This window comes from Melanotaenia boesemani, chromosome 9 (genome assembly GCF_017639745.1).
Source record: "Melanotaenia boesemani isolate fMelBoe1 chromosome 9, fMelBoe1.pri, whole genome shotgun sequence".
Lineage (NCBI taxonomy): Eukaryota > Metazoa > Chordata > Actinopteri > Atheriniformes > Melanotaeniidae > Melanotaenia > Melanotaenia boesemani.
In genome coordinates this window covers 5748684-5764419 of record NC_055690.1, presented here as the reverse complement: position 1 = coordinate 5764419, position 15736 = coordinate 5748684, and the positions used below count along the sequence as shown (strand labels likewise).

The following is a 15736-nucleotide window of genomic DNA, read 5'->3' as shown; positions in this document are numbered from 1 at the left end:
TAGGGTCCTTATCCACTTTTAAAAGCAAGCTAAAGACTCAGCTTTTCCACACTTAGCTTAACTCTTCTACTCAACGAATGAGTTAGAAAGATTTGTCCAGCTTTTTGGCTCAACTCAGCACTGCGTACACTTACACCCAAGATGATATTGTGTGATGAAATTGTGATCTTGTAATTAAAGAAGGATTATTATATTATAGAGAAGATAAAAAAGCACTGCCTCTAGCACTACATGACAGCACCTGGGTCCAACTGGACTCACAGTAGCCTGACTACCACTTAATTATGACGTCCCATCTTGTTTGAATTCTTGCGTGTGTTGTTCTTACTCTTACATGTAAGTCGCTTTGAAGAAAAGCATCTGCCAAATGACTGTAGAATAGAATAGAATAGAATAGAATAGAATAGAATAGAACAATGTCAGTACTTTACATAAAACATTTTATATTTTCTGTAAAAAATTTTTATCCATCTTTAAAATATGGCAAAGTATTTTAATTTCACAATGAATTTCAATTTTCTTTTCACACAGACTACTAAACACACAGACACACAAAAATAAATAAGCAAAATGCAAGATAGAATGTATTAACAATATTTATTCACTACAAGTCCAGTGTTATTTTTCTACTTCATTTCCACCCAGTAGGAACAAGATGTATATTTTATTTTTACTTTTTTTGCTTTTAATGTCTTTACATATTTACAGATTGGATTTTAATATTGGCAATATATCACATGTTTATATATACACACAACCCAAACACCACCTTATGTACCATGGGCCAACTTCACGGCCAGGGCAGAAGATGAGATGTTCTTTTAATCTGGGTTAAAGCCTCAGTAGATTTCTACTGACTGTGCTGTCTCTCCTCTATTTTCTCCTGCAAACAGAGGGCAGAGTAAAATAATCTCAGTTTAGCTTTTCCAACCTGCCGTCCTCTCTGGGAATAATAAAAGCCAGCGGCCTTTGAAGAAGAGTTCCTTTTTAAATGCTGCCAGTCAGTGTTCAGGGCAGGGACACTGGGAGCGATGGTGAATTAATTCTACACAGATGTAAGAATTTAGCCTGAAAAACACTGTCAGAACCAAAAGAAGGGTGATGTGACCTTTAACCTCGCTTAGCCTCTCTGTATTTATAAATCACTGCGGCTCTCCTTTACAGGACAGAGCAATGAATGGAGGGGAGGGGTGCTTCCTGATTAAATAAGTATGTTTCTGCAGTTGTTTCTGGCTTGAAATGAGCAAACATGTTTGTATTTCATCCAGAGAAACGTACACAGTAAATATTATTACTGTAACTGAAAAAACTGTAACTGTGGATACAGGCCATTTTCATCATGACTTCAAGGCAAAAACTGGAGAAAATGTAGGTTCCTACTAAGTTTTTAATGAAAACAAATTATAAAACACACATAATTTTGAAGGCCTCACCTCCACGTCTTGATCTGAGGCTTTTTGTTTTTTGTTGGGTTTTTGTTAGTTTTGCTGTTGAGTAAGTTGCTGTCTTGTTTCCTTTTTATTTGGTAGTGTTTTCTACTTGTGTATTGTGTTTGCTTGTGTGTTCTCTTGCCTGGTCCTGCACTTGGGTCCTTGCCCCAAATCCACACCACACCATGACGTATGGTTTGTATTTATTAGAGATTGGTGAGCTTCTGTTCCGAGACTCTACCTCTCTAAGGTGCTCTCTTTATACACAATTATATATATATATATATATATATATATATATATATATATACTTCCTGTTTAAAGAAGTTAAAATTTATTGAAGATGAGATGCCAATTAATTATAAATTAGATTTAGGTTATTTAATGGCCAATAAAATGAGGAAATGATTAAATAAACAGTAAACATATCAAGATAACACATGAGCAAATACACTTTTTGCTTCACTGTAAGTAAATACTAGATGGAATATTTCATTAAAATATTTCACAAAGTGAGGATTCAATCCCACACGTTGTGTAACGTAAGTGATTTCTGCATCAAATTTTGCATTGTAGCTATGAAAAATGATTATAGATAAATGATTTGGGAACACTGACAGCTCAGACTATTATTCCACTGATGTCAATTGGTTAAAACATAAAAGGTCAGAAACACAGTTGTACCACACACAGCCAAGGTGTCAAAAGTAAAACATATGGCCATTTATGTAAAACAACATTGTAATAAAATGACAAAACTCAGTAGAAATCAGAATATTAGGCTATCAAAACCAGTTGGTAGTCTAATGTGACATGAGGAACTGTTTTCCAATTAAGACATGCAAGCTGTAAATGTGTATCAGACTTGTAATTCTTTGACTCACAATCTAACCTGCTTGCAATATGTACAGTAGAAAACAGCAGGTATTCTCCATTGTTGAAGGGAAAAAATAGATAATTCTTGTCTCGTTATAAAGCATATTAAGTAAGACATCCTATTCTTCTCAAAGCAGCACTGATGTGACATGAACCATGTTAAAACAGTAAGGATGGAGACGGCAAAGATAAAATCCATTGGCAGGAATGACTTTAGGTCAGGAGGACAGTAACTTCCTGTTTGGATTTTTTTTCTTTCTCTCTGAAATGTAAATAAAACAATTTTTTTAACGTGTGGAATATGTTTTAAGTTTGAAGCATGTTATTACTAAGACTCTTGTTTATAAGACAGCAGTTTTGTTATTAATTTGCTCTGAAAAGTGCAAAAGCATAATTAAAAAGTTTGCATTCAGTGAAGTCTAGTATTCCATGTATTGCACCTAGTCACTCTTTCCTCCTCTTATAGCTTCTAAGGCCATTTTAATCATTTCATTCTTACACCTTCATGCTCCAAGGTTGGTTGCGCCAAGCATACATTTTTAACATTCACCTTTTTCATTTTTTTTTATGTTACCCATGACTGTCAATCAAAAACACTGAGAAGAAATTGTTCAAAATAAAACAAACCTCACTTGTTATCCTAAATGAAAGGACACATGCATCAACGTGGGGATACAAGCTTGTTCATGTCTGACCGTGCTCAGATGACAATGCCTGCTTCGAGTCCCAAAAACAAAAAGAAAAAAGAAAAGAACACAATCATCACAATGATCCAGCCCTGAATAGCATCTGTGATTCCAGTTTATACAAGATGGTTCATTCTAGATTTGTGAAATCAACCAATCATTACCCAGAGAAGAATCCATTCAATAAAGGGATTCCGTGTAGCGCTGGTCTTCAAAAAACAGTGTCCTGTCCATGAAGGAGTTGGCATTGAATAAACCCTGCTCTGTAAAATCTAGTTTGTCTTGAGATAAAAAGGTAGAAACATAGAGAAAGACACAACTGTAAAGGGCAGCAGGCTGCTTCAGCCCATATTCTGTCTGTTTTTCATTATTGGATCTCAAACATCACAAGAAAAAAACAAAAGAAACACTTGTTTAGTCTCATTTTCAAAGCTAACGGTTCATCAAATTGGATTTCAAACAAGCGAGCCTGCTCTGCTCTGCGCTGGCACCATGACCGGCACTGCCCCCATCCGCTCCAGTGTTGCCTGGCTCACAGCGTAGGAGTGTGTGTGCTGTCCATGTGTGGATGTCACCACCGGTTTGAGGCTCACAGAGCCATTGCTGCGCACCATGGCCGGAGGGGATGGGGCAGAGTTCGTGGTGACCACCAGAGTTTTGGGTGGGGGGAGCGTGTGGCTGCCATTGGCAAACGATGTTGTTGCTGTTGTGGGCGGTGCGTGTCGGGGCAGAGGGGTGGAGCCTGGTGCCGTGACAGCTGTGACGTGGCTGTGTGTAGCGTTCTGGGATTGTCCGTGTCCATGTGCTCCATGTGCTCCATGTGCTCCGTGTGCTCCATGTGTTCCATGTGTTCCATGCACAGCAGCAGCAGAGAAGGTCTGCCGAGTGTCCCCATTATAGCGCGTGTAGGAGTTGGTGTCGTAGTTGGTTTTGGGGTTGTGCCAGTAGCGACTGTTGTATGTGTTGGTAGATGTGAGCGTGTCATTCTCTGACGATGAGGCGTCCGCATGAAAAGCCTTCACCGACGATGACCGCTTGGGAGGTAAATCATCTTCTCTGTTAAGGAAACATGACAAAGAGAACTCGGTCACTTCAGTTAGACAATAATTTACAACTTAACACACCATCCTGAACGATTACACAAAGCTGTGATAAAACTCTGCTCTCACCCTTAGAATTACAGAGAACGGGCATTTTCATTTTGGTTAAATTATTAATTCATGCTGATATAATCAAAGTTTATTAGCCAGAGCATTTTACATAGAAACAGTCAAATATAACATCAAGCTGCTGAAAGCAAGTAGGAATATTTCAAATTTGGCAGTGGGTGGAGTTACGTAGCAGAAATAGTTACACTTTAAGTATGTTCAATGCCTTAGATTTTTTTTTGTATCCATCCCCTGATTTTTACTTTTACGAAGTGTTCTTTTGTCTTCATGTTTCAGTGGTAGCCAAGAATACTGATTAACTAGTGGATAGACCTTCCACCAACAAAAGTCTTTATACTACAATCATTTGAGACAAAGTCACTCTATTCAGGTGATCACCATTCCAATAATTGTGAGACTACTAGTACCAATTGACTGGATCGCTTTTAAATTAGGTCAGTCACTTCAAAGGGGGTGAATATTTATGCAATCACTAATTTTATGTTACATATTTTATTTAATTGACATTACTTTGTCAAAATATGTTTTCGGTTTGACATTAAAGAGGATTTTTTTTTTACATTTTTTTGGTCACAAGAGCCAAATTATGTTGAGCATGACTGATTTACAAAAGCAATAAAAGGGTGAAACATCTCAGGGGGTGAATCCTTTTTACAGACACTGTTGATACGTTTTAAGAAACTTTAGATCTATATTTTCTCTGTTTATGTGGAATGATTTTTAAAATCAAATTCCTGGAACATTTTATTTGACATGGATTAATTGTGAGTTCCTGTTAATTTAAAGCAGTGCAGTAGCAGTGGAGACTGTGAATGCAGAGCTGTAGCTGAACCAAAAAAAAAAAAAATTAGACAGATGTGATCTTAGTCAGCCAGAGCTTCAGATATCTGAAATGTGATTTGTCTTCCAAATGATTCCTGGAATCATTACAGGGTGAAATTGCAGCCTGTGTAAACAACTGACAGAGGTTTACAGACTGTTTGAAAAGACAAATTGGCCCGTGATGATGAAATAAGTCGGTGCCAGGAGATTCAATTAAGCTGAGTCCTCCAAACTCTAAATCCAATTTGCTGGCAGAGGTTTTCTGACTGAAAGCTTTGTGATGGCAGTGCTAATGCACTTTATATTCTCCTAAAGCAACCACAAAACCAGATTTAGATTTCAAATTCACTTAAAATTAAGCCAAAAGGCCATACATGTCACTTTTTTATACTTTTATAGTCTGAATAATAAAAACATGGCCATCTGAGAAAATAATCCTTGGCTGAGTATCACAGAAAAATTGATTCATTGTCAAGACAGAAAAATGTTAATTTTTCCTGTTTCAGTTTGCAGAAAAACACACATGACACTGTCAAGCTTTTATCAATTTATGTATATTGAAGAATACTAGAAGTATCGAGGAAAAGGAAGGAATGTAAGGAAGAGAAAAGAAAAAAATATTATATGGAGAAAGAAGATGCTCCTTTCTGTTGATTAGCATAATATAGTTATTTAAGTTTATATATTTTAGCACACATGCAGTTTTACTACAGTGGTCAATTAAGAAAATATTTAAGCACATGACTAAAAAATGTTCAGTTTTGAGGTAAAATAAAATTATAAGCTGGTTTGAACTGTTTACATTATGCTGTAATTTTATGTTTAAAATGCAATAATAATAATAATAATAATAATAATAATAATAATAGTAATATGTTGCCATTACTAAAGAAAAGACCATTTCAAATATAAAATTAATCAAAACCCAACCTGATCTCATTTGGGATCTCCTCCTCATCATATTTGTTCTTGTTCTTCCAGTAGAAGAGCATGACAACCACTAGCAGTGAGCAGATGATGACAGCCAGGATTCCTGTGGCTATGGTTCCTGCTATCAGACCAACGCTCTGGGGCTGGGCTGCAGGACAGAGAAACAGGAGGGGAGGTTTGATAAGATTGACAAATTATTGAATGTGAGTCTAAGTTGTCCAGGATCACCTGAAACTGAAGACATACAAAAAACATGGGCAAAGTTATGATCAGTTCATGCAGTTTAGATCATGTCGCATAAATGATGCTATATGTCTTAAAGTCATGCATGTGTGAGGAATGAAACTCCAGATTAACAAAAGTGAAGGCAAATTCTTGCAAATGACACTTTCCAATATCCAGCTGCTGCAGCCTCATAAACAAGAAGTGTTTGCTAAAAACTATGTTCATGTCTGACTAAGTCTGAGACTACGTCATACAGGCCTATTTGTGCTCTGAATATGTATAAATGTGTTTTTTCTGCAAAAATGCTGCTGGAATATAGAAACAGGAAGCCATAAAGATAAACTGCATGTGCATCATGCCTACAAGGTCCATGGCTGTGAGTGACAGACTCAGAACTCATCTTCCTGATACTGAGTGGTGACCTGTCACTCTGTCAGATGCCAAAACAAAATCCATGTCATGGCCCTCTCTGTCAAGCTATCCAAACTGTCTGACCCAGAGTGACCTAAACCAGCCCTCTGTCTTTTTCTCTGTTAGTGTCAGATGTGAGGAGTGCCGCTGTCTGCAAGCTGTTCAGGTCTTGTTGTTTGGTAGCATTGATTTTCTGCTTGTGTCTGTTTCTGGTTAAATGCCTCTCAAAGAGACATCTAACTTTTCTCCCATCTGTCAGTGTAAAAAATGCCAGAATGAGGCAGCTTATTTGTACATGATAATGCTTTCTATTTAATGAAGCAGTATTTTTTTTAGTTTACTTACGTGCTACAACCTGCACATTGAGTATGCATGTACTCTTGCCGATGGCGTTGCTGGAGGTGCACTGGTATAGTCCTGAGGTGCTGGTGCTGATATTTCTCAGGGTGACAGTGCCCTGCATCTGGTCTAGAGGAGACACACGTAGAGCCACAAAGTAATATAAATAGCAATGAAACAAATAAGTGCAGCACTTAAGGCCACAACATTCATTCACTGCTAACAAAATGTATAATTATGTTTCATATTTAGTTCATCCAAGTAACCATTTTTGTCTACCAGTAGAGGGTGGTACATACCTGCTGATACAGGGTTAAAGAACTGTGCTGTGTAGCATTAAGACTGCAGATTCTTTATAACAAATGATGAATGGGTTGAGTTGAGAGATTAGAGTCACTGAGCTGCACACTACTGGATTTATTCAAATGGGCTCAATATTTCTTCATTTTTCAGCTGTTGGGGAAAGTCAGATGCATTTCTATTCTCTTGGAAAAAACAATATAAATGTCACAACTATGTGTGAAAAACTCAACACAGAAAGGGTGTTAGGAGTCCCAGCAGGAAATGCTGGATCCTGTTTTATTTTGAATCAAATGCAAACAGCAGACCAAAAAAAAAAAGAGTGTCCTTCAGGTTTTCAGGTTTTATAGGAGATTATATAAAAAACTGTGGTCCCTGCTAGATTTTAGAATTGACTAAAGACTACTTCAGATGAACAACACGTCATATTACATCACTTATTTGACTAAATCTAAGCCAAAATGCAGAAGCAGTGTGAGAAGAAACTAATTACATGCTTACTTCCTCTACAGGAATTAAAATGATTAGTAGCTGCCAGGTGTTTCCAATCAAATGCACGTCATTAATGGTGATCAGTATATGAGATAGCCTCTTGTCAACACAATGCCATGGAGGAAAGATACCAGCAATGGTCTTAGAGAAATAAATCTGCTGCCTGTTAATCTGGGAAGGATTATGAGGTAATTTACAAAAAAATTAGAGTCCATTATTGTTCAGTGAGACAGGCTTTTTCCAAGTGGAAAATATTCAGTGAGCTTCCCAGAAGTGGACATTCCAGCAAGTTCTCCCCAAGATCAGACCGTGCAATGATCAGAGAAACTACAAGAGCTATGTCTCAGACCCTACAGACCTCAGTTGGCATGTTAAAGTTTAGGGTTCATAAAAATACACTTTGAAACACTTAACAAGTATAGTTTGTTTGGAATTTTTGCCCGGAAAAAGTCTTTTCTGTCTAAAATGAACATGGCTGCACAGCTTAGGATTTTAAAGTTGAAGCCAAGCAAGATACAAAACTACTGGAACAATGTCTTTTGGACAGATGAGACCAAAGTGACAATTTCTGAAAAAAATAAAAGCTAAAAAAAAAAAATAAAACTCAGAATATTAGTACACACTTGATACCATCTGTCAAGCACGGCGATGGAAGGCTGATAATTTGGGCTTGTTTTGAAACGTTTCAGTGTTTTTTCCACCATGAACCATGAAGTTTTCTACAGTCAAATGTGAGGCTGTCAGACTGCTAAAATCAACAACACAATGATCCCAAGCACAGGGAATGCGCTTTTAGTCTCAAGGAACTGAAGCAAGTTTGAAAAGTAAAGAGGGACCAAATTCCTGCAGAACAATTTAAGAGGCTGATGACATCTTTCAAAAAACAATCAATTCAAGTTATCACTGCTGTGGGTTTTACAAGCTATTGAGGTATACTTGTTTTGTTGTTTTTGTTGTAAAAAAAATAAGTATACATCAATACCTTACAAAACAAGTTGTAATCATGCACAAATGTGCATTTAAATGACCAAATGATAAGATATAGTCAAGCCCATGCATTTTGACATGTAAATCTTTTTAAATAAAAGAAGGTGTACTTACTTTTTATCTTTATTTTATATCAAAACTAACAAAAACAGGCAATAGATTGTTAAAAACTCAAATAAATGAAAACATTGTTAATAGCATATAACATTGTAGTTATTTTAAATGACTAAATAACTTGAGTAATGACTCATAATTGTCTACATCATTTCTATGCAAATAATGTGTCTTCATTTTCTGTATTTTCTGTTTAATGATTAAATTATAAAGACACTTCAGGTTTGGAGTGATACAGTTGGGTTCTTTGAAGCTCTTTAACGTCTATTATTTCAAAGGGTTGGTTGCCAGACATGCAAATTAGACTCTAACTAATGCTAATAACTGACATGTATTCATCAAACCATGATTCACCTTTGTGGCTGAATTTGCAATTATAATTCCACTTACTGTACTACAGAATTATATTTCTTTCTCTCAGAGAGCTTAGATCTACTTGTCTGTATAGCTGCAATGGAGAAAAGAAAGATTTATTGTCATGAAAGTCTGCTGTTTGAAGTTGATGTGAGCCCAGCACAGGAAGTTCTGCAGGCCAGTAGTGTACAGACAGGTGATGAAGATTGTTTCAGTGTGCAGTGGCCACAGCTGGAAAAGGAAAGGAGAGTCCACGAGAACAGCCCTTTCTGATGCTGAAAACCAAATGCAACTGTGTTTGCAATCTTTAGTAGCTGGAAAGACGAAGAAGATACACACTGTGACCATACTGATTACACCATTCTAGGTCTAACAGTGTGGCAAGTGTAACGTTTGGTATTCAGCATGAGGAAAGAGACGAAACTTCACAAAAGCAATTTCTGTTTTTTTTTTTTTCTTTCAGTTTACTAAACACACACACACACACACACACACACACACACACACACACACACACACACACACACACACACACACACACTCATTTAATCCACCATCCATCTATCCATCCATTACCCCTCAGCAGGATCAGTGGAGGGGAACCATTGGAGGGCGGTCTGGCAACATGGTAGATGGCAGTGATGGAGGAACTGGGGTCTGACCTCCACCATGTGTGTGAGATTTACCAGCAAAGGTGGGGCAAAAGGGAACTCCGATGGCCAGCTTGTTTGTAATACCTTGCATGGCGTTGTGCGGCAGCTTGGGCAGCGCGTCAAGCTTCTCCCAGGAGTAGGACGGCGTGGGAATACCTTCTTCTGAGCTACAGAACAGCATGATGTCGCTGCCTACATCCAGCGTGCCCTGGATTCGACATGCTGGCACCGAGGGGGGCACTGGCAGATGGAAAGAGTGGGTGGTGTCGCATTAACCAGTTCACAGACCAAAAGCAATGTGTAGCTCATTACAGAGAAAATATCATTTTTGGAAAAAAAAAAAAAAGGTATTCTGGAAATGTTATTTAACATCTGGCACAGTGGTCAAATGTAAGACATAGAAACATGTAAGAAACACGCTGTGGTGATGTGTGGTCAGTTACCCAACACCGTGAGCCCAATGACGCCGATGTTGCGCCCCCCTCTGTCTGGGAGGTTGTTTACCAGGCACTGGTAGGTCCCAGTGTCGGACAGCTGGGTGTTGTTGATGAAGATGGAGGCACTTGTGCTTGGCATGGTGGCCACAAAGCCCACACGACCATTGAGGTGGTTGGCGAGGCTGAACACCTGGCCGCCCTGGTAAATTATCACCTGGGTTGGGAGGTGACAGGAAGGCAATGAAAGAAAAGAAAAAAGAATTTAACCAGGCAGCTAAAAAAATAAAAAAATCCATCCATTGTCTCATTAAAGTGATACATAGATGAATAAATATGCTTCTACTGTTCAAAGACGTGTAAAAGACCATATCAAAGTTGTCATAATAACAAGAATTCAATCCCAATTGGTTTTCCTTATGTGGTCTGTTATACGTCTGTTTCACTAGAGGGAGGCTTATTTCTACCATGAGACTACATAAACATAGCATATAGAGTAAACTAATGGAGTGAACTGACTTTTATTTCCCTGGAAGAAACAAACAAACAGACAAACTAAAAAACCTTTTATTTGTGAGTGGTCCTTTTCTACCTTAGTGGGTTGATTTCAGGGGAGAGGGCACCCACTAAAAGTATGCTTTCATGGTATTGCGAGGCTCTTCAGATAAAAGCATCCTCTAAATGGAATGCATAATTGAATACATTTCAACTTGGAAGCACATAAACTCCAAAATCTGATGAATTCAAGAGCAGAAGCTCAGGGAGTCGTCTGAATGTGGAGCAAATTCTGCGAGAAATTAAAGCAAAACCTTATCTTTTATCAATCCACCACGACCTTTTGTGAATAATCACACTTGAGCAGATAAAATGATCGCCTTCAGGTTGAGGTAATCTTGTGTAAGGTCCAAATTAAAGAGCAATGAAGGATCAACTTGTTTAAAAGCTCCCCTTGGGCTTCAAGCTGGGTTTGAAAAGCTCGTTTGTGAGGATGAGCCACATGCAAAACAGCTCTCACCCCTCAGCTGGGCCCACACGAAAGATGAAGGACCCACGCAAACACAAGGCATGTGCACACAACTGTGGCTCTCGTGCACGGCGAGGCACATATATGCACACACACACAGCACAGACGGGAATCAGAGGGGCTATTCACTTTGCTGAAAAGAGCCCTCATTGAGCTGTTCAAAGACGCAACCAGGGAAACAAGCAGCACAAATGTGTTCTAGTGTGCTTTTATATATGTGTCTGTGTGTATTAGCATTGGACTGATAGTTCTGATGAAAGTGTAGGGGTGTGTATGTGGCTGGGTCCTCCACTGCTCCCTAACGATTGTAAATTGCGTAGCTGCAATTTCCTGAGTGCAGTGCGCTCGCTTTGTCCTCTTATGTGCAGATGAATAGGCAGCTCCTCAGCTGTGATGAGAGCCTGCAACTGCATCTCTTCTCTGTGTGTGTGTTCCTGTGTAAATCCAGTTACTAACAAGGAGAATATCAATTTTTGACTTGTGTGTTATCAGTCTGCCACAATACCTGCTGCTCCTTCACTTAGATCTTTTTCTTTCACATCTCTATTAAGGTTTCTGTCAACCTGTGCCTTTGTTTCCTTCTGTAACATATGGCACCTGTTGTGACCCGGCTCCACACTCCTGATGACCTGAGAATATAATCTGCATGTACGCTTAAACTGATCCAATCAATCATCCAAACACGCAACATTTGCACCATGTGTATGTGTCTCCCTTGACTGATCCATCCAAATCTATATGTACAGTATGTATAAACCACCTCATCCGTTCGCGTGACCCGATTGGCTTTATGGCTACGCGCAGACAGAAAAGAGGCCATGGCTGCCACTCAGATGGCAGACAGCCCTAAGAACTCTAGCTGGACTAGCTGGATGTCCCACTGCTGGCCCAGCTGTAAACCTCTGTTTCATCCTTTCTCTCCTAAAATCCTACGCACAAATACAGAATAAGCATCTGCACAGACTGCCCTACTTCCCGAGTTTTCCATCACTTTACAACACACAGTTGGATGCTGATGCAAAAACCTTCACACAGTCTGTCACTGTACCAATTGCATGATCACATGCTATTGCTAGCTGACCCCCATAAAGACTCCTTTGGCAGTGGGTATGGGGGATACTGCCATTGCCTAAGTAAAGCCTGGATAAATCTCTAAAACCCCCCACAGCACTTTTCAATTTACTGACTGGAAGAGACCACTGTTATCTCTTTCAATCCTTTGAGGCATGTCCTGAACAATATGGGCCAATATTCATTATCAGTCACTGGTTATACCTGATATTTTTCCCCCACTTGTTTTTTTTTCTCTCTGACAGAAGTAATTTGTTGTTGAAAGCAAATAAATAAATAAATAAATAAAAACTTTAATTGTTGATCATGAAAATGCTTTCAGTTATCTTTGCCATATTTACTATGCTTATCTGTACATGTACAGCAATATTCTGAATATTGATTTTAGATAATACAATATTCTTATTACTGTGTTTATGGTAGTTGTAGACAAAATATAGTATTATATTCAAAATCCATTTACATGTTAAAGGGGATTTTCCCATAAATTCCTTGAACCAACATTACATCCCCTAACGTGCCCATTCAAAGTCTTGATTGTATCCATATCCCTCAGAACACAGAGCATTGGCCTACTTAGCCTTGGATTTTCCCACAGAGTGAGTCTTCTTTTAACCACAGCTATCCTGTTTTGAACTGAACTCTGCATGGTCGATTGTTGCCAGATCTTGTGACAGAAACAAGCAAGCCCAAATTACATCTGAGTCAAGCGACCATGATTCTGAAAATTAAACCCAATTACGACCTCGAGTGAACTGTGGAGACATCTCTGGAGCCTAGAGCATGCACTGTAAAAGATGTTGCATCATAATGTAAAAACTCTGGTTGGACTTGTTAGCGCCATAAAGGTGTACACCTCACCTGTATGAACTCATTTGTGTTAAGGGGATAAGATAATGCCATTTACCTGTCATATTCAGGGTGAACGGTTATTATAGTTAATATCAATATGTGACCGTGCATGCAAATCCAACCAATTATATTCAAGACACTGGGGTTAATGAAACAAAAGCAAAAATACAAAAAGATGAAAAAATACAAAAAAGCTTTTACTTGAAAGTATTTTCTTTTTAAATCAAAGAAATCTCAAAAAGCATAATACAAAACAATGATGGCATGTAGCGAAAGTTGGAAATACAACTGATATGCCACCAAATGAGTTGGTTTGCACAAAATATACATTGAAGTTTCACACCTGATGACCTCCTTTATAAATGGAACTCTGCCTGTTGTTTTATCACAATTAATGCAATGGGAAAAAATAATGCCAGAAGCAAAAAGGTCACATTTTTATACAAATTTTATATAGAAACTAACTAATTTGGTGGCATATCAAGAAAGATATTATGTATGTAACTCTGTATTAACATTCATTAAATATTCACAGGAATCCATTAGTTTATGGTGAGCAACAGGAATTCATGGATTAAATCAGTCAATGCGTCAGTGGAGGAAGGACTGGATTTAAACAGCCGTGAACTGAGAAGGATTTGTACCCTTTATTGCAAAGCGTAACCATCTGAGATTTTCCATGGCCTCAGTAGAAAACAACTGGCCATTTGTGCAGCACAGTGCTTGTAAGCCTTTGAGTTGCGGCCGGAGGCAGTTCAGAGAATTCCTGTCTGAATAAGGAGGTGATGAAGTGGAACTGGTCACCATTATTGTTTTGAGCAGAGTAACTGAGGGTTATCAAACTCTCCATAAGAAATGCACTTGATACTGCACCAACAAAGACTTTAACACGCTGTCACTGACCCCAAGCAAAATAGAATTAATCTGTGGTGATCAATAAAAAGTATCAGATTATGGTATGTGCAGGAGTGTGTATAAGTCAAGGATGCAGAACAACTTCCCATTACTCCTTAAACAGTCTCAAATAAACAACACTGATTGTCAAACTTAGTTTATCCCCAGTTTGAGAGCGGGAGAATACTCCACCTATTGACTCCATCCCCTGACGGATTGTTGGGATTAATCTGTACATCTAAAATGACAGATGCTCTCAATTACAGATTAACATCATTTCACTGTGACCTCAATTTCACATTTTTTGTAGCATTTTTTTACAATCAAACATATAAAACCAGATGTTTTTCCAGGAACTGATGGAAGCTTATTTTTCAGAGAGAAAATAGTTTGGAAAATGGCTCTGCAAAAGTTTCACTAGTTCTGAGGTGATGGAACTGTTACAACTTTCTTTCATAAACTACCCTAAAGCAAGAATAAATTGAATTAAGGGATTTCAAATTATCTATAATCGAAAACTTCCCAGCTCACCACACAGCACTTTTGATAAATACTATTATTATGATTGTATCAACAAAACAGGTTTCAGGAATTAGTGTTAGAGGTAGTGGGAGTGGAAAATGAGCCCAGAGCTTTTATTAGGTCATATGTACCACCAATATCAAACAAACAGTTTAAAGAGCTATGAAACATAAAACCCTTATGTGGATGTTTGTGTGTTTATCTGGATTATCTCACACCTAGCTCCCCAGGGGAAAGAGGGCATGACATATGATCACAGCAACAGAATGACAGACAGATTAAAACCACATAAAACAACATGCGATGTTGCACACACACCCAACCACACAGGTACACTCGGATGAGCTCCAAGCCAACCCGTTGTAATCCGAAACTCAACCTGTCAGTCAAATGCAGTAAACAAACGAGAATAAATCTGAAGTTTGAACAGGTACAGATTCAAGGTTGAGTATAATTTTGTTGAATAATTTAGTTCAGTTAAGTATAAATATACTGTTCATATCACCACAAATCTGTGGGCTGTTCAATACAAGTTTAACTATTTCCAGCATATTTCCTTTTTTTTTTTTTTTGTGGAGGCTGCATAAAAGCTGCTGTGTGTTTGGTCAGTGTTGAAGAAGAAGCCATGAGCAGATTGCTGTTAAACAAGCAAAAGCCAAGGACTGAGATCCAAAATGAGATACCAAAGAGCATCCCACAAACAAATGGAGAACAAGAATATGCAAATAAGCACATTCATTTGTCATATCCCGCATGGATTACTGTAACGCCCTCCTCACTGGACTCTCCACCAACCTCATCAACAGATTGCAAACTATTCTGAACCCGGCCACTCAGATAATCACCCGAACCAAATCAACTGACCACATCACCCCTATTCTCATCCAACTTCACTGGCTCCATTTAGCCACCACCTACCTCTGAGACCTCCTTCAAGAATACAACCCCTCCCACGGCCTCCGCTCAACTTCTGCTAGACTACTAACAATCCTCATACTAGCACCACTGGTGCACCAGCCTTCAGCTGCCCCGCACCCAGGATATGGAACTCCCTCCCCCAACATATAAGACACTCATACTCCATTACATTTAAATCTAAACTCAACCCCCCTAGTTCAAACTGGCATACTCTCTCTAACTGGACATTGTGC

At 38.5% G+C, this 15736-nt stretch overlaps 1 protein-coding gene across 2 annotated transcripts in view; it reads right to left on the bottom strand.

Moving 5' to 3' along the window:
* Nucleotides 1-542: 542 nt before the first annotated feature.
* igsf11 (immunoglobulin superfamily member 11) overlaps nt 543-15736 on the bottom strand; it is a 121831-nt gene continuing 106637 nt past the window's right edge. For both annotated transcript variants that reach the window (XM_041995720.1, XM_041995721.1), the window contains 5 exons: nt 10232-10439; nt 9873-10028; nt 6895-7017; nt 5914-6061; nt 543-4048 (listed from right to left, as the gene is read on the bottom strand). In XM_041995720.1, the coding sequence (XP_041851654.1) occupies nt 3448-4048; nt 5914-6061; nt 6895-7017; nt 9873-10028; nt 10232-10439 (1236 nt within the window). In that variant the 3' untranslated portion in view covers nt 543-3447. The remainder of the gene's footprint in view (nt 4049-5913; nt 6062-6894; nt 7018-9872; nt 10029-10231; nt 10440-15736) is intronic.